An 18,648-nucleotide genomic window follows, 5' to 3' on the forward strand; every position below is an offset into this window, starting at 1 on the left:
GACAGCAGATTCCCATATGCTGGAATTTGCACTGTCCTCTCTGCAAAACCTCTCCTCTCCATTCCCCCCTCTTACAGTGATTCAACATCAGATTATTCTTCCATAATTGAATTTAATCAGATCTAGTATTTCATCTCTTTCTCTGGGGATCACTTGCTTCTGAAATATGAATAGCTACTGTGTCTGCTTTTAGCCATAGAGTTATTGCCAATTCCTGTAATCCTATATCTCAAACTATTTTACCAATTTTCCCTTTGATATTCTGTTTCCTCCCCCCAGCATGAAAATCAATGACAAAAAAATTGCATGGAAAATACAGCCTCAAAGGGCTGCAACAACTCTTTATCCAATGGTTGTCACATCCAAGCAGAAGAACACCATTGCGTCTCCTTTGGGATAGGAAAAGAAAGCTCCTAGTTTCCACGTTGTTTCCTGTTGTAAGCAGTGTGACACAGTCTCCAGAACAGCCAGTGGTTGAAATGGGGCTGCTATTTCTCTCAGCACATTCAGTAGCAAACAGTAGGCACGGGCATGCCTACAAGATCAGAATCTGATCACTTCACATCAGAAATAATTCCTATGAATGCCTTCAAGAGAGTTAAGGTGGAGAAGCAATGAATGGACCTCATCCCAGGAGACTCTGATAGAGCTGCAAGTAGCTATAAAGGGCCAAGAGGGTTAACACTAGTAAAAGATGTCCTGCTGACTGCCCTGAAGACGTCTGGCCTCCGTATAGTCCAGGCAGTGACCTGTTGTTAGGAGGATGTGATTCATACAGCAACAAGGGTAAGGTTTTTGCTAAGCAAATTGAGACAAACTCTTATCCAAACCCCACAGCACTCAACTTCCCCGGCAGAATGGATGTTGCATTAAACCAGATCAATGTGAGAAAAATGATTTATTTAACCCTTATAAAATATTCATATGTAGTTACAACTATTTAAATCATTTTAACAACAAAACATTGCAAAGTACTGATTTTCCAAACTTAGGTGAATTTCTGCAATCATTAATTCAAAGAGATTAAGTTTGCAAAATAGTAGGAAGAAGAAGGAGGTCTATTTTACAGGCATAAACACTGCTAAAGAGCTGATGATGCCAGAAATACTGCATGACAGGCCCTTTATTCAATATTACACAACACAAGTGTATTCCATATGAAAGGACTTGGTTTGTGCAATAAACATAAGTTCAATAATTCAGCTGGCTCAGCTCCATTGATTGCTGAAGATGTGTCATTAGCACCATCTATTTTCTGCACATAGAGTGTAATGGTGATGAGTGAAACTGAAGCATCTGTATACAGGCACAGTACCAGGTAAGGAAATGACCTGGGCAAAAAGTAGCTTTCACTGAAAAATGTCTTTTACAATTACAAATAATTTCCTGAATCTAGTGAGGCTTTAAAGGCAGTTTGTTTAACATCAGGATCAGAAGGGATTTCATTTCTAATTATTTTCCCTCTCTCCCTCTTTTTCCTTTTCTCTCTTCCTCCCCCTCCCCCCCCATTTTTTTCTACTTGTATGAGGACACATTGAAAGAGCTCACTAACAGAATAAATAAGAAAACAGAAAAGGAATGGCAAGTAAAGAAGGAAAATAAATATACAGGCAGCAAGAGCCTACTCAAAATATTGTCATTTATTAGATTATAGACTTTCTATAAACCTGTTGAGTTAGCTAGAAAGTGTTCCTTTAGAGCAAAATTGGATTTATTGACAAATGACAAGCAATAGACATAAATTGAGCTTTGTGGGTTATTTTTTTTTTGTTTGTTTCATGATACTAATAATGTAGATTCAGAAGTTTTGCTGCTTCGCATACAGTGATGTTTAACATAAGTTTCAGATAATGGGAGAATGATGGGATTACAGTGTATTCGCACAGGAAAAAAAAATGATGCCATATGCTTTACTGTAAGAAAATTTACTAGACATGTTCAACAGGACCTTCAGTGTAATTCTACATGTCTTGCTTGTTCTTCCACCCTCTGCTCATGTTCCCGTTCTCTTATCTGCACAACATCCAACACTATTATCCTAGTATCTCTCAAAGCCCTAGTTGTACTGTCTAACAAATCTCAAAAAACCTCAGAAGCATTTCACAAACTAAGGGCTTGAGCTCTGAAGGGGGTCTGATTCTGCATTCCTTGCCTACAGAAAAAATTATGGGATGCTTTTCTTCATGCTCCATTGTGCCATGCATGTGTGACAATTGCAGAATTGTCATCAGAGTGCCTATGAGACTTGTTCTCTTCCGTACTCAGTCGCTAACTAAAGAGCTGATGATTTAGTGATGCAGTCAGGTCAGGGTGCATCTTAAGGGCGAAGGAGTGCTCAGCCCACCACCAGTGCCAGCTCACATCTTGGTAGCCCATTGCACGATCAATTCTTATCGAATGTCCCCATATGCTCCAGAGATGTACTCCTGCTGTAGCAGTCTGAGGAGGAAGGGACATCACAGCATGGCTATAAGACCTCTGACAGAACAGTGGCCAAATGTTGGCCACTGAAGCCCTCTCAGACAGCAAGGGAACCCTCTCAACCCTGTTAAGAAGCCATCAGGTGTTTTACTTGAGAGCTCAGATTCAGTCTTACTGCACAAATAAAAAGTCCTGCTACTTTACATCCTGTGCAAACATTGTGCTTGGTTAAAAGTGACTTTTTGCCACCTCTAACCCTGCTCTCTCTTACTAGCTGCAGATGCCAAGAAAGACTGTGCAGAACCCAGCAACAGATCATTAGGTGGAGATGACAAGGCAGTCTGTAAGCCTGTGTCCTCATGAGGAACGAGTCCTTAACAGGGATGTCCCACGCTGATGAGCAGTGTCCCACACTGTCCATCATGGATGCAATGCCTAAAGTAATGTTTGAGACCATAGTTGAGGTAGTATTAGGGAAAATCACGGTTCTCATCTCTTCCTGAGCAGTGGAAGGGAGAAAACTAATGATCAATCTGGCATGCAGCATTTGCCAGGTGATAATTACTGTCCTGTGCAGGACTTAGAAGAATTAGAGAATATAATTATCTGTAAGAGAACTTGAGAAGCCACCAGTTCCACCCACTTCCTCAATGCCATATTTATTATGCTTAATTCTTTCCCAGAAGAGGTAAAATTTCCGATAAATGAGATATCTCCTCCCTTAGTCAATCTCTTCCTTTTCTTCCCTATCTTGTGTGATCTAATTAAAACAAAACAGAGCTTCTCCTTCAATGGAAGAACAGTGCAAGGGAGCCTGCCGACAGCCTCTGATAGACTCCAAAGTTCTCTACTATTTGTAACATCTCCAGAACCAGGTTTATGTGAAGTGGCATCTAAATGTCAATTGATTCCAGATCTAGAAGGTAAAATGTAGGTCTGCTCTGTCACCTCATGGTGATCTTCCTTCTCTTTTCTTCCAGATCGACAGCATGCAGGCTCTGCTTCACTGCCCCAGCGTGCTGGTGTGCGTCGGCCGAGAGCCATTTAAACCTGTGTCGATGGAGAATTTGAGGAAACACTCGGTGGAGAAGCTGCCCGACCTGGCTCCCCGTTCCAACAGCAACAATGTCAACGAAAACAATGAAAGTAAGGAAAACTCTGGGGCACATTATGCAGTCATCCCCAGGCCTGTGTCCCACCACATGGAGATTACAGGCACCTATTGTACTGACCCAATGTGCAGATCTCATGTGCACTGCCTCGTTTGCAAAATGTACTTTCCTCTCTCTGCCTCCCAGGCATTTCCATCCTCCCCTTCTTTTTCTCTGGTTTCCTTCTAGGATTTCCTCCCTACACCCTCCAGTCTTTCTTTTACATGCTCCCCGTGTCTGGCTGACTTCCCTTCCTCTTTCATATCTCTGTGTCTCCTTTTCCTTCCAGAACTCCCTCCTTTCCTGTGTCTGCCTCTGAGACTCCCCAAACCCTTGAGATTTCCCACGAATCTTCTGTCTCCTTGTCTGTCAGTCAGATAACACTAGGACTTCTGCACCGGGACCAGCAGATGCCCTGTATTTGTCAGCAGACTTGGTTTCTCAGACTCTCTTATACTTTCTTTAAATGACCTATAACTTTTCAGGGTGTGAACTAAAAACTACCTGCAGTGTAGCCCTTTGGAAACAAAACATGTTTTTACGGAAAGGTGATGTTCAGGGAGGAGTATGTTATGCATTATTCAGGATGATATTTCTTATACACCTCATATGAGTTATCTAATATATGCAGATAATCTAATATATGCAGATAATTATCCCAGCCACCTTCAGTAGTAGATGAAGAGAAACTGCCCATCTCTAGAGGGCACTTCATCTCACCTCTATTAGGGATTTGTTTTAGGATGAAATGAAGTATGCCCTGAGGTGGCCATTCCTCTCCCCATTGTCAATAGCAGTAGCCTGGAATACATTCACTTGTGTGTTGACTACTAACTGTAGAAACTTAAGGACAGAGACCTCCAATACTCACTCTCTGAGTCATAAAAAATTGAGAGAACAGTGAGAACAAACTGAAGCTCTTTGTCCATCAAGGGACTGAAAAAACATGCCAGTTCAAATGCATGAAGATGGATAGTCAGCAGCTATTTCATGTGTTATTAATCTTGATTGGTGTGTTCCTAGTTACGTACTCCCTTCCTAAAATGCCCTCCATTCGGCTCCACATCCACATGCCCTCAGAAGCATGAAGGTTGTCCAGGTATATGCAAGTAAGTTCTGAACAAAATAATGGATATGTTAGGAACATGATAGATTCATGTCTTGCAAGAAAGCATGATAGCAATGTACTCTGCTTGTACTGAAGGGTCTGGCACCTCAATAAATCTGTGCAGATCACTGCATTGGGCCACAGAGATGTGCTTTGGATTAAAATTCTTAAAATTCCCTCACTATCACACTATGACTACAACTTTTTCTAATTACCACCAACTTATACTTCCATTTGCCTTTTATGTTTTAATAAGTATTAAAATTATTCATAGTGACACATCCCTGCATGTACCGAGTGTGGATCTGTTCTACATGGCCATACCTATGTTTCCCAGTACGTGAGTGGAGAAGTGGATGATGCAGAATAAATGTGTAACACTTGACTGCTGGTTAAAGAAGGGGGTCACTTCTCCTAGGACGTTCGCCCACTTGAATAAGAATGAAAACATGCACAGTTTAATACGAAAATATTTGCAATGTGATAAATAGCGTAGCTCTGAGACTACATTGCTCTATTTGGTGGTTTGGTTTTTTTTGGTTTATTTTTCTGTTTATTTGTTTTCCTTACTGGCATGTATTGCAGTACTGAGTGCTGCAAAAAACATGTTTGTATTCCAATTTAAATTCAAAAATATGACGTTAAGATTTAGAAGCTTTTGCTACAGACTATTAATTCCAAACTATTCTGTTTTATTCTAGCTTAACATTTATGGCCATCACCATGTCAAAGCCAAATTTTCAAATTATGTAAACTGGCATAGCTTTAATGGACTAATATCAGTATTCACTAATTTGAGGATTCAATCTATGTATTTTATGTTATCTTTATATGAATTAACATTTCTTTCCATCTTTCTTTTCTTATTTCAAACTCCAGTGAACTTTGGATTGAAAGCCAAAAAAAGTGTCATCCATCCACGATCAGCATCAAGCAATAGGTCAATGAGATTTTCTTTATCATCAGAAAAGTCATATCCAAATGGTCTCGCTGCCTCACCAGATACTGGCGCGTCTTTCTCAAACAGTTGTTCACATCCAAAGCCTGGTGAGCTGGTCCATTCCTTGGTCAATGATGACATAGAGAAACGGGTACATGTAAACAAGGATGGTAGCTTGTCCGTTGAGATGAAAGTCCGCTTCCGCTTGTTAAATGATGAGACTTTGCAATGGTCCACCCAAATCAGAAAGTCAAATCTGATGAACCAGATGCCTTGTGAAGAGTCAGGTGTAGAGGACAGTGGAGTAGACCCTATACAGAAAATGAACCCAGAAGCCAGCTCAGAAGCAGATGATTCATTATACCCTTGTGATGTCGATTCTTACATGTCAAAACTTGAGGAATCAGAATGTGATGAGGCTCATTGTCATAGCTGTGGCAAGAAACACCAGGACTACGACATCTGGAAAAACCCTATGCACACTTCCCAGAGGGAAGAGCCCAGTGTACGGAGCACCTGGCACACGCGGTCATCATGCTCCAGCACATCTTCCCGGAGGAGAGTAATCCACAAAAAAAAGGCTTCTGTGGATAGTCTCCATACCACATCCAGTGAAGAATTCTCTGAGCACATTGTGCAAGAGTCCTCATCCTACTCAGAAACTATAGAGAACAGAGTGGCATATCGATCTATTAGAAAGTGTACTTGTAGAAGTGATTTGTCTACAGGTGCTTCCAATGGAGAAGACCAGCAAGAATACACCCGGACTAGCACAAGCAATAGTCAGAGGCCTTCATCTGTGGGCTTGGTATCACATTCAAGCTGTGAAAATAACCTGGATACTCAAGAAGCCCCCGAAGACTATGAGGCCAGTAAAACCAACTCACAAAAGGAAGATGAAAATTGTTTTGAAGTTTCCTCTGTGAAGTGCTTAAAGCACGATGCAGAGGAGGTTGAAAGCAGTAGGGCTGGGAGTGTCATATCAAAGTCATCTCTGCAGTCCAGACAGAGCAAGAATATATGTGAGGAAACAAGTAGCGTGGGCAGGACCATGTCCTCCTCCAGCCTTCAGAAGGCAAATCAGGAAGATAACGCTATGTGCTCCACTCCTGCCAATAGTGTGCACAGCAGGTCTACTAACTGTAGCACACCAAGAGCAAAGAGTGAACAGGATGACCACTCAGAAGACAATGCAGTGGTCTCCTCCTTCTCCAGTGAGTCCTGCCCTAAGAAAGAAGCTGAGGAGGTTGAACAAGAAGACAATGAAATCAATGAAGTCAGCTCCGTTTCAACAAAAACAAAGCGCAGCCAATCAGTTAGAGATGAGAGCAGTGAAGGTGAACAATGCTCTACACGAGGCACTCCCCGTTCCATAGCTAGTGACAGGAACAGCAGGAAAAGTGATAGTGATGAGATCATTCAGTGCAATGCCTCTTGCTCTTCCAGGGGGTCGAAAAAGAGCAAACACAGCCATCTTCATTTGGATGCACGATCTGAAATGTCTGTGTCTTCATTTGAATCCACTCAGAATAAAAAGAATTCTTTACATGCAGAAGATCTAAGATCATGCAGCAGGGTATCTAATTACTCCAAAAGCTCATGTGAAATCAGGAAAAAATCTATTGCAGACCCCGTGTCTCATAATTCAGGGTCTTTTCACTCAAACATTTCATCTACTAGTGAAGCAGAGGCAATTGCTGTTATTACTGAGGAGAAAAGCTCAAAAAGTACCACCAAGGGGTACAGTGAATCCTCAAAAGGCTCAAAGAAGAAAAGTCACGGAGACGAAAGTAGCAAGCCATCATCTCCCTGCTCAAGTGTTTCAAGCCCTAATGGAAAAGCTGGAGAGGGTCATTACAAGATGAATTCAGAGGCCGCTTCTTCAAGACATGGAAGTATAAGTGAGAGTGTGTGTTCAAAAGGTGACCACTCAGCCGAGACTGGGATTAGGAATGGAAATCCTGCAAGTGTCAGTTCAAGAATCTCTTCAAAGTCAGAAGGAAAAGACAAATGCTTGTTGACACAGATATCCCAGGAAAGTGATGACAGATACTCACAATCAAACATATCTCAGTCTTCAAAATCGAGGCAGATTAAAACCAGAAATCTTCATGTGAAGACGTCAAATTCCAGCAGAGTTTCACTGTCAGAGACTGTGTCAATATGCAGTATGCATTGCCCTGCCCCACCAAAAGGGAAGCCAAACAGCAAAAAAATACGATCAGCCATCTTGAAGAACTCCTCCATTAGCAGCATAGGTACTGAGTCAGTGCTTACCACAGGAAGACAACAGAAAGATGTTGTAGATTCCTCCAAACCAACTTCCTTTGGATCTAAATCAGTTGCAACCGAGGCAAACGATCAGAAGAATAAAGAGCTTGCTGATTCTTGCAATGGAAAAGTGGAGGAAGTGTTAGAAGACACAGGAATACAGGAGGAATGGAGTGATTTAATGCCATCTATTTTGCCAAACACATCTCCAGAAGAAGTTGTGCAAGAATGGCTAAGTAAAATCCCTTCAGAAACATTGCTTATGAAATATGAAATGGAGGATGGTGCAGAAGAGGAATGCATAGAAGCAGCCACTGAGGTGTCATACTGCACAAATGCTGAGGAAATCTCAGAGGATGAAAAAGCTGAAAAAAAGAATGTGGAGGAAGCTGAAAATGAGGCAGCGGATGAAGCGGAGAAAGAGACAGCAGAAGTCACAGCTATTAGTGAAGGGGCTGAAGAGTGTGTGAATCAGGAACAAAACTCCGAGATGTTGTCCGAAGCTGCCAAGGCCGACCAAGCAGAATGCAGCCGGTCAGTTACATCCAGCCATAATAACAGCAGAAGAGACCTGCCAGTCTCTGTCCAGACTTCTGTCCAGATCATGAAGGCCTTGCTCAGTTCAAAACACGAAGCAAAATTTGACCGATCAAACAGCTTGCCCGAAGTATCCCCCACCATGGGGAGAAAGCTGAGTAATTCTGCCAACATCTTGATTACTTGTCTTGCCAGTCTCCAACTCCTTGATGAAGAGTCAGAAGATCCATCAAATAAATCAAAATGTTTAAATAAGCCAAGGTATATGGAGTTGCTAAACATTTTTCAAGCCCTGTGGTTTGGACACACAGCTGAAAAAAGTGGTCCAAGCTCAGGCCAAGAAGCAAGTGAGCAGGAAAGGACAGCTTGTGGCTTTAAAGCCCCCAAATCTGTAGATGATGACTTCACTCCCATGTCCTCCTCTGGGGTGGATGTTAGCAGTGGTTCTGGTGGCTCAGGAGAAGAGAGTACAGCTGGTGCCAGGGACTGCAATTTATCGGCACAGAAAACTGTTGAATTAAAATCAGATGGGCAAGTGGAAAATGTAGAGACTGCCACTGAGCAGACAGAGGCTGAGGAGCAGAGTAAAAAGGAAGGGCATTCATCTCGACCTTCAACAGCCTGCTCAAAATCAAAAGGTGAGGAAAAAGCGCAATTTACTAGAGAGGACTCTGTAAATCAGGAGGCAGAAGAGAATAAGGAGGATCAGTGCAGTAACTGTGAAAATGGTCAGGAGGAAGGGGGAGAAAATGAAAACGAGGAAAATATCAAATTACTTGAAAATGGAGAGCAAGAAGTTCTTGTTGAAGAAGTTGAAGCTGTAAACGAAGCACTCCCAAAAGAAAATCTTGAAGAGACAGTAGATCAGCTAGCTACTAACATTGGTGCAAATGTCAGTGATGTTGACTGTGGGACAAAACTGAAAGATGATTTGGAAGATCATCTTGGAAAAGAGTCTGTAAAAGATCCAGAGCCCAAGGTCAATATGGCCACCAGTGTGGGCACATCCCTTACCCAGCAGAACTCAATGGATCCAGACCCAATCTGGGTCCTGAGACTACTAAAAAAAATTGAAAAGGAGTTCATGGCTCACTATGTCAATGCTATGAATGAGTTCAAAGTCAGGTGGAACCTGCAGAACAACCAGCAGATGGATGAAATGATACTGGAGCTGAAGGAGGAAGTGAGCAAAAGGATACAAAAAAGCATAGAGAAGGAGCTGAAGAAGATCAAAAGCAGAGCTGGGGCCAAGATGCCAAGACCTCCAGATGAACCACTCAGGCGTGAGTCAACACTCCAAACCGAGCAAAGGAGACGACGATTGCAGACTATGCATAAAAAATCACTCTTCAGTGACAAGACTGGAACCCAGAGTAGGCTGGCTGACACATCAGACTTATCATTTGATGCAGATGAAGATACAGTATTTAGTGCAGCTTTTGAGGCCAGTATTAGTGAACAACCAAGCGAGGAGGAATACTGCCCATGCGACACTTGTGTGAGGAAAAAAATGGCTTCCAAGCCCGCAAAAACCCCAGTGGCAGCTAGCAATGCCCCAGTCATGAAAGCATTTGATTTACAGCAGATCCTGAGGGGGAAGAAAAATGATCCTGAGGAAGCCTGTATCTCAGAAGCAGCCCAGGACAGCAAAGCACTTGCCAGCAGTCATGTGGAGGAAGCAGCAGAAAACACCAATACAAATGAGGAGATTGATGAGGGTGAACTTCAGTTAGGTGAAATGGAAGTGGAAGGGAATGAAGAAAAGGAGGCAGCATTAAATGAAGAGGATGGCTCAACGTTGAATGAAGATGTAGAAGAACCAAAATCAGAGAGTCAAAACTGTGAGATGGAGGATGAGGTTAAGGATGAAGAAACCAATGAAGAAGAAAAGGGAGAAACAGAAGTGGGGGAAGAAGTGAAAGAGGAGGAAGAAGAAGAGGAAGAAAAAGAGGAAGAGAAAGAAAAAGAGGAGGAAGAAAAAGAAGAAGAAGTAATGATGAGGGCAGAAGAAGAGGACGAAACAAAAGAGCAGATAGAGGGAGAAACAAAAGAGGAAGAAGAAGATGAGGAAGTAAAAGAGGAAGCAGAGGAAGAAACAAAGGAGGAAGTGGAAGTAAAAGAGGAAGACATGAAGGAAGAGGAAGAAGAAACAAATGAGAAGGAGGCAGTGGAGGAGGAAGAAGAAACAAAAGAGGAGGAGGAAGGGAAGGAAGAGGAAGAAACAAAAGAAGAAGAAAAGAAGGAAGAGGAAGAAAAGGAGAAGGAGGAAGAGGAAGGAGAGGAGGGGGAGGTAGGGAATGAAGAGGAAGAAACAAAAGAGGAGGAGGAGGAGGAAGGGAAGGAGAATGAAGAAGAAACAAAGGAGGAGGAGAAAGAGGAGGAGGAAGAGGAGGAAGAGGAGAAAGAAGTGAAGGAGGAGGAAGAAACAAAGGAGGAGGAAGAGGAGAAAGGAAAGGATGAGGAGGAAACCAAAGAGGAGGAGGAAGAAGAAGTGAAGGAGGAAGAGGAAGAAACAAATGAAGAAGCAGAAGACATGAAGGAGGAGGAAGAAGAAACCAAAAAAGAAGAGGAAAAGCAAGAAGAGGAAGAAGTAACAAATGAGGAAGCAAAAGAAGATGAGGAAGAAGCAAGAGAGGAGCTGGAAGAAGCAGAAGAAGATGAGGAAGAAGCAAAACAGGAGGAGGAGGAAGTGGAAGAAGAAGAAAGCACGAAAGAAGAGAATGAAGGAGCAAAAGAGGAAACAGAGGGAGAAAAAGATGAGGAAGAAACAAAGGAAGACGAGAAGGAAGCAAACAGGGAAGAGGAAGAGAAAGAAGAAGAAATGCAAAATGAAGTGCAGGAAGCTGAAGAAGAGTCTGAAGTGCAGGAAGCTGAAGAAGAGTCCAAAGTTGAAGATGAAACTTACAACAAAGCTGAAGAAACACAGGAGCCAGAGGGTGAGGACATTGGGGCTGATGATGAGGAGGAGACATCTGAATGTAGAGGAGATGCTGATTGCGTGACTGATGACAATCCTGAAGGAAATGATGCAGAAGGAAATGAAGAAGCTGAGCAAGATGAGGCTGAAGCAGTGGAAGATGCAAATTTGAAGTCAGAAGATGAGGCGTGCTCAGCTGAGGAAGAAAACAGTGAAGGTGGTGACAAATATGAGGAAAATGATGAGGAACCCACTGGTGATGATCCTGACCAGGTAAACAAGAAACATGAAGAGAATGGCAACAGCAAGTCTTCTGAGAGAGCCAGAGGCAAGAAAACCAGCAAAAGGCTAAAGACTCTGAGCAAAGCAGTTGTATTTTTCCATTATTCTTCTGTGGGAAAGTTCTCACAGCAATCCCAGAAGGGGTCCGATGATGAAAGTGAAGAGGAATGCAACGATAATAATAAATCCATGAACAACCACCCCAATGGAGAGGTTCAAAGTGATGAGAGCAGCAAACCTTCAAAGATGTATCCTGATAGTGAGGAGGAAGAAGAGGACAAAGCATCTTCATGCACTGATCCTCTGGGAGATGAGGAACAGGCAGATGCTGAAGGTGCAGATCCAAAGGAGGATGAACATACTGATGAGGTTCAGGCTATTAAAAAGAAAGAAGACTCTGATGAGATTGACCAGGATGACCTGGACTTCTAGAACTGCTTATCAAAAAACTGCTTTTTTCTTTCTTTCCTTTTTTTTTTTTTGAAGTATATTTTATTTACATATTGCAGTATCTCCAGTGAGTTGAGCCATCGTAACTGGCTTTTCTTCTGAGTTAAATGTGTTAAACTTGATCTTGAATCTTGTGAGTAAAGTTGCAATTACCTGCCCTCATTTCTAGAGGGCTAGCAAACTCATTAAGATTTAGTGGTTGCAATAGAAAGGTGGTTTGGAGAAAGGGAAGGCTGTTTTGTTTATGATACCTTCTTATTCTTACTCTTTAAGCCATGCTGGTTGCTGCTTGAATAACTGTGGCTCTGCTGGGCATCATGTCTGAGTAACTTCAGGATGCCTTTTGTCTGTTGCATGCCATTTTCCTGGAAAGATTGCCAATCCACAGAAATGTGACAAAATCTGGATTCATTGCCAAAGTCTGGTCAGAGCCCACAGAGGTGTACACTCATTCCCCCCACCCACCCTACCCTGACGTACCCTAATCTACCCTCTCTGCACACAGAGAACAGGTCTGAAATAAGTCTTTCCCCATTTTCCCTATTTTTCTTTAGATGTTGAGATCATTCTTCACTTCACTGCAAATCCAAAAGGGTCATCCCAGTAGATCTCTCCTCTTCCAGATCACCGATCTGTTTGTACTGTGCTCATCACTGTAGTATATGGTGATGCAGTGGTAGATGAAAAAGATGAGTTAGTTCATTTAGTTAGTTAGTTAGTTTAGTTAGTTAGTTAGTTTAGATTAGTCAGTTAGTTTGGACTCGATGATCTTGAGGTCTCTTCCAACCTAGAAATCTGTGATCTGTCAGGTGTCTGGGAAGTGGTTGAATTCAATATTGATGAAATCAGAAGTGGGTAAAATCTACTTCCTTGTCATTACCTTTACTATGCTAATGCTGGTATTTAAGCACTTTACAATCATCTGGGATCCCTCAAACAATTTTGTACGAGGCCCTGTTCCAAAGCTAATAAGGTCTGAAACTGTTCCGTGCCTCGCCCTTGCAGTCAACCAATAAAATTTAACTAATTTTATCTTTAACATGGAAAAGGTTAGAGTATTTGTGCTGCAGCAAACAACTGGAAGAGGCTCAAGCATTTACTGGAGAGGTTGGACTATACAAATCACAATAGAACTGGGAACCTTATATAACAACCATTTCTATTACTGGATTATTTTCCCCCACTGGGGCAATGTATACATTTCTGAATAAATGTCCAGCTAATGCCAGAAGTCTGACCATGCCTCAGCTGCGTACATGTGTACAACTCTTTGAGAAACTGTTTATCTACAATTTACAGGGAGAAATAAAAACAGCAAAAATCTAAGAGAGGGTAAAAGCAAAATGCCTTAAACTGTGTGGTGAAAAAAGTATGTGTGTAGTATTTTGCCAGGTTTGTGATGATGCATGTAGACATGTTGAAATATTCAATATTCACAATGAAATAATTAATATTATCATTTCAAGAATCGTTTTCTTAAACTCATACACTATATATTGATTTCCACAAATAAAATTCATTTCACTCCAATTAATAAGTAAGATTCAGCTCCAGATGTGGATCCTTTATGTGAGGTGCATGTGACATAAGGAGTTGTGTAAAGTAGGCAATGGAGAGCTAGATCTCAGCTGAGCTACCCTCCCAGAGGCTCACAGTGCCAGCTGAGATCCTCCAGGGAGTCCAAGACAGATGCACTGTCCTCAAGACACAGAAGTTAAGAAGGGGAAGGGCAGCTCCATCATAAAGTTAGATTTATGTGCATGTCTTGGGTTTCCTAGGACACCCTAGGTGGAACTAGACCTCTCTCTAGGTACAATTCAGTTGAACCCTGACTGTCTTAACATTTGTCTCATCTGCCTGTCTCAGTTCCCTGTTTTCACTGGAGACATCGTCAGACCTAAGATTGCTAGTTTTTAGATGGCTTGGGTTCCATTTTTTTGCCTAAACATAGATGTTTAGTGCCAGTTGAGAAGGCATAGGAAATCGAGTCTCACGTCCCAGTGCTGGTACGAAGGTGTGCAGATCTCCTGTAGGTCCAGAGCTCCCTGTAGATATGAGGGATGCTCCACGGTATCTTAAAATTCATGGATGTAAAGAAATTGTACGTGTAAGATGAAATCCTGTCTCAAAGGATTAAAGTACAGGCTTAAAACTAAATGTTAAAACTCTTGTTGGCTTTGAAGTACGGGAATAAGACAACTTATTCCTATCTGACACAGCGCATCCTCTGACTCATGCATTTTCTAGTGTCTCAGTGTTGCACAGAGATACAGGCTGACAGGTTGACCTGTCACACCTAAAGTACATGATGAACATCATACCTGCTCCAAATACCAGTTCAGTAGCCTTCGTCCCATTAAAGCTGTCTTTAGGATGCAATTTGAAGTTTTAAGCAGAAATTGTGTTGCATAAGCCAAGTGCTAGACTTCACACAGAAGTGAATATTTCTTGTATGAGTGGGATTTGATTGCAAAACCTCCAGCTTGAGGTCTCAGGTAATGAGCAGACAGAGGCAGATGTTGTGCAAGCATCCTGAAATACAGCAGGTATGGATTTTCTGTTGTCCAAAACTGCTCTTTACCATTCCAGGTCAGAACCAAAAGATACCCCAATCTTGTGATTAAGCTGAGCAACTCAGCTTACCTACAAGGTGCCCTTGTAGGACCTGGGAACAAGTGTGCATGACAAAATGGGTTGTATCTCCACTTGGTGAACTGTGTTCCCTGGGCTGCATGGTGGGACATCATCAAGCCACTGTGCTCCTCCCTCTTGCCCAGTCCCTGCAGTGGCCCCATTTAGCTCTGACTGCTGGAATATCATCTCTATATACACATATATGCTGGCTGCAAGCCTGAGGCCATCACTTTCGCCTAGGCAAGAGAAGAAGGACAAGGGAAGAACATCACGTATGTCTATTTGCACTGCATGCTGGTTGTGCCGACAGGTTAGAAGGACAAACAGAAGCTGGTCTCTAATCTGTAGTCTTTCATTATTCCCTTCCATATTTGTTTGCTCGCAACTGCTGTTTCTTTTCCAACAATGCCTCCAAGCACCCACCATTCACACAACCTTAATAGACCTCCTGAGTCCTCCTTGCCTAGGTTTATGGCCATGGTTAAAGGTAGCACCCACACAGTGTCAGTGATCCCTCTGGCGTTCACTGTCTGGGTCAGAGAGACAGAACATTGCTCCAGGGCAAGTTTGCCCTTCTGCAGTGATGTCCCATGACATCAATATTTTTGACTCTGTATGAAAACTTTACAAGGTTTCCACAAAACAATTCAAAAAGCAGGCTTTAAGGTATCCAGAGTGAGAAATGTAAAAAAATACTGTTATGTGCACTGATTTATAATGAAGAAGGAGGCACCAAATTGAGGGCAACAGTGGGAATAGGTTCACACCACTAATTCCAGGCATGCGCATGAGGTTTTTTGTCCTCCTGGGTTCTGCAGGCAATGCAAAGAGACGGGGTCTCCCAGCATTTATTCAGAGAGGGACATGGGACTCTCATCTGTTGGGGTGAAGCACTTCAACTGTAGCATCCTAATATTGGCATGTGGAGCAAATGTTTGAATTCCAGTTTTGCAAGTTAGAAGTTGGTCAGGTACCACCAATCCACCTGGTTCAAAACACAGCCTGGAGCCTCTCCATGCTGGAGACACAGCTCTCCATGCTGTTCAAAACACAGCCTGGAGCCTCTCTCCACTCCCCTCGCCGTGTTGGCAGCGACTAGCAGGGACCGTGTCATGTGCGTTTGGGTTTCATAGGGACCAAAGCAAAACCTCTGCTTTCTGATGCACCAATTCCTTCAGGGTTCAGAAAGGCACCAAGCCAGGTAGTCACAGCTCTGATCTTGGCATGAGACACACTGGAAGTGGTACATATTCGTGTCACTTCATACATTTCCAGTGAAGATGCCTCCCCCTGAGCCCATCACCCCGATTCCTGTTATAACCAACGAGGAGACAGAGGCAAAGGAGAGCACAATTCAGCTGCTGCAGACATCTGTTAGGAGGAGATGAATTGCACTCTCAGCAGGCTTATTTCTCTCTCTCTGAGTGCAAGCGGAGACTAGACAAGCTGCTCAGATGGAGATGTCTAGTGTGGGAAGAGCTGATCCCAGCATGACTGCCCCAAAGCATCCTAAAGTGCTCGCAGTGGTGACTCGCAGGCTCTGCCAGGCAGCAGCTCAAGCCAGTCATCCCGTGGAAGTGTTAAAGACATTTGTTGGCTCCAAGATCACCCTTCCGTTCACAGCTGGAACAGCATGGGTTAGTGAGAGGCCAACCCTTTCCCATGATTTCTCCTCCAGCCAGTTGACTTTGCTCATTTTGAAGCTGCTTGCACACAGTCAACAGCACACCCTGTCCGCGTTGAGTCAGCGGCTTCCCTGGGTGTCTCACCCAGCACCAGCAGGGAGAAAAAAAAATCAAATAAAACACCGAAATGCCATCATTGCAGCATGAAAACTGAAGTCACTGGAGGTCTCAACCTGTCGTGCTCATGTCTGTGATTGTCACCTGTGTTCGGGCAGCGACTGATGCGTGTGCCTGCTGTCGTTGGAGAAGTGAGGGCTGTGTGTTCTCACAGCCTGCTCCCAAAAAAACCCAAGCAGAGGGGCTGGGGAGAAAGCTCGATGTCAGTCCCAGAGCCAGTCTGTCCCGGGATTGCCTGTGAACAAGGCACACAGCTGAAAAGGATCCCTCTCAATTCCATCTCTCGTGCTTGCACTGCTTCCAAAGTTTGCATTTCCCCTTGGCTGCCGTGACTCACCCACGAGTTGGGTCTTGCAGCTCCCCTCCACCTCCCGCAGCAGCGGGAACACGTGCTGCCAGCCAGCTCCAGAGCTGTCACGTTTGTACCGGCTGGAAAGAAAATGCTTGTCACCACCTGGAGGGGATTACAGCTGCTGGCTTTCAGCAGCGGGGAGGAGGAGGAGGGCAGGGAGGCAGCGCGAGGCTTGCACAGCTGCACAGAGCTGTAAGGCTTGTTTTGCTGTGCATCTCTATTTGTCTTTCGCTTTTTGCTTTTTTAATTGATTAATTTATTTATTTTTACCAGCCAGACAAATTGCCTCTTGATGTATGTTGATTTTGTTTGCTTGTGTGTGTGTGTTTTTAATAGGAAATATTCAGTAAAAGACATTGAAGAGCATGGTGGAAAATGAAAGTGCAAGCCACTGAAATAAAATAAATTTGCTTTCTAAAGGTGAGGTCTTTGCAGATATGTGCAAGAGACACTTCTATCGCTAAGTGAGAGCAAAAATCCCCCTTTCCTGCTAGGTCCTTTCTAATCTAGCTCGGCCCTTTGAAATCCCAGCTGCCTTCCAGGAAGGGGCTGGTTGTTGTGATTTCTGGGCATCAGGTTCCTCCAGTAGGCTTTGGTCTGGAGGGCAGGGAGATTTTCCAACCTGGCTGTGCATCTGCCTTGCAAACTCCCTCTCCTTTTCTTGAATCAGAAGGGGGAGAACTTGCACTACAGGGCTTGGGGGCTTCTTGGCAAGTGGCAGCAATAAGTAGACCTCCTAGCACAGGGTTAGGAATGGGTTGCGAAAACTTAAATCCATGCACCCATCTGCCCCTGAAATCAGACATTCAGAAGCTGCAGTGCTTTGTCCCAAAAGTACAGCACTACTTTCCTGCAGCAAGACAGACCTTGGTGGTATGCCTATCGGCCCCATTACTCCTTCAGATCAGCATGTCCTCCTGGAGCCAGGAGGAGCTGGTTGTGCTTAGGACATAAGGACTACATTGGTTTAAACCTTTGCAGTAGGTGTTGCATATGACCATCCTTGGGAGCAGTTCGAGCCTACAATGTGCCCTCCTCCAAGTTAGATGGCTTGAGTGCATGGGAGATATACATCTGGTGAATGGGATCCAAGGTTTGCAATGTAGGATGTTTGGAGCTGCGGTTTGTCTCTGTCTCTTCTGCTGGACCTGTCCCACTTTTGGAGAACAAATATTCCCAGGATCAGAAGGAAATGCAAGATGTTCTTGGCAGGGAAGCGGGCTCAGGTTCTGGGCTACAAAATAGTGAATTATTCAGTCTTTCATATCCCAGGGAAGTGCCAGACACCAAGACGTCTTCTGAGCTGTGCCCAGACAGTGCAGCCTTCACGTGAAGCCATTAGGCTGGTGATTCCCTATTTATTTGAGTCTCAATTATTTGGGTGTTGGCAGTGAGGTGTATACATCTCCTCTATAGGCTGGGAAAGAGAAGGACTATTTAGGGAGGCATTCCTGGTGTCCCAAGCCTTGCATTTGAGACAGAAGGGATGGTATTTCCTATGACCCCCTAGAACATATTCAGAACGGCTGGCGATGCCATTTTTCTCATGCCCCTAAGCCACAGACCCCCTCCCTGTGTCAGGATGAAGGATCAATCTCTGTAACCCTCCAGACGCTTCTAATTTTAACTCCCTGCCCTCTGAGCTGAGCACCAGGGTTTGTGCAGCTCCAGCAGGAAGCACCCTGGCTGACCTTTCTAATTTCAGGAGCTTGATGCTTGCTTATCCCTGCAATCCACAGCAAAACCCGCACCTAAGAGCAACGTGCACAGCTCGCACTGCATT

At 43.6% G+C, this 18,648-nt stretch overlaps 1 protein-coding gene across 1 annotated transcript in view; it reads left to right on the forward strand.

The window, feature by feature from the left end:
- The window catches only part of RP1L1 (RP1 like 1), a 46,777-nt gene extending 33,522 nt beyond the window's left edge, over positions 1–13,255 (forward strand). Inside the window, exons 3-5 of the mRNA XM_080584942.1 lie at positions 3,402–3,567; positions 5,560–12,787; positions 12,887–13,255. Coding sequence (XP_080441068.1) covers positions 3,402–3,567; positions 5,560–12,059 — 6,666 coding nt within the window. The 3' untranslated portion in view covers positions 12,060–12,787; positions 12,887–13,255. The remainder of the gene's footprint in view (positions 1–3,401; positions 3,568–5,559; positions 12,788–12,886) is intronic.
- Positions 13,256–18,648: the final 5,393 nt, after the last annotated feature.

The sequence above is a fragment of the Anser brachyrhynchus genome, assembly GCF_964034855.1.
Source record: "Anser brachyrhynchus genome assembly, chromosome: 3".
NCBI lineage: Eukaryota > Metazoa > Chordata > Aves > Anseriformes > Anatidae > Anser > Anser brachyrhynchus.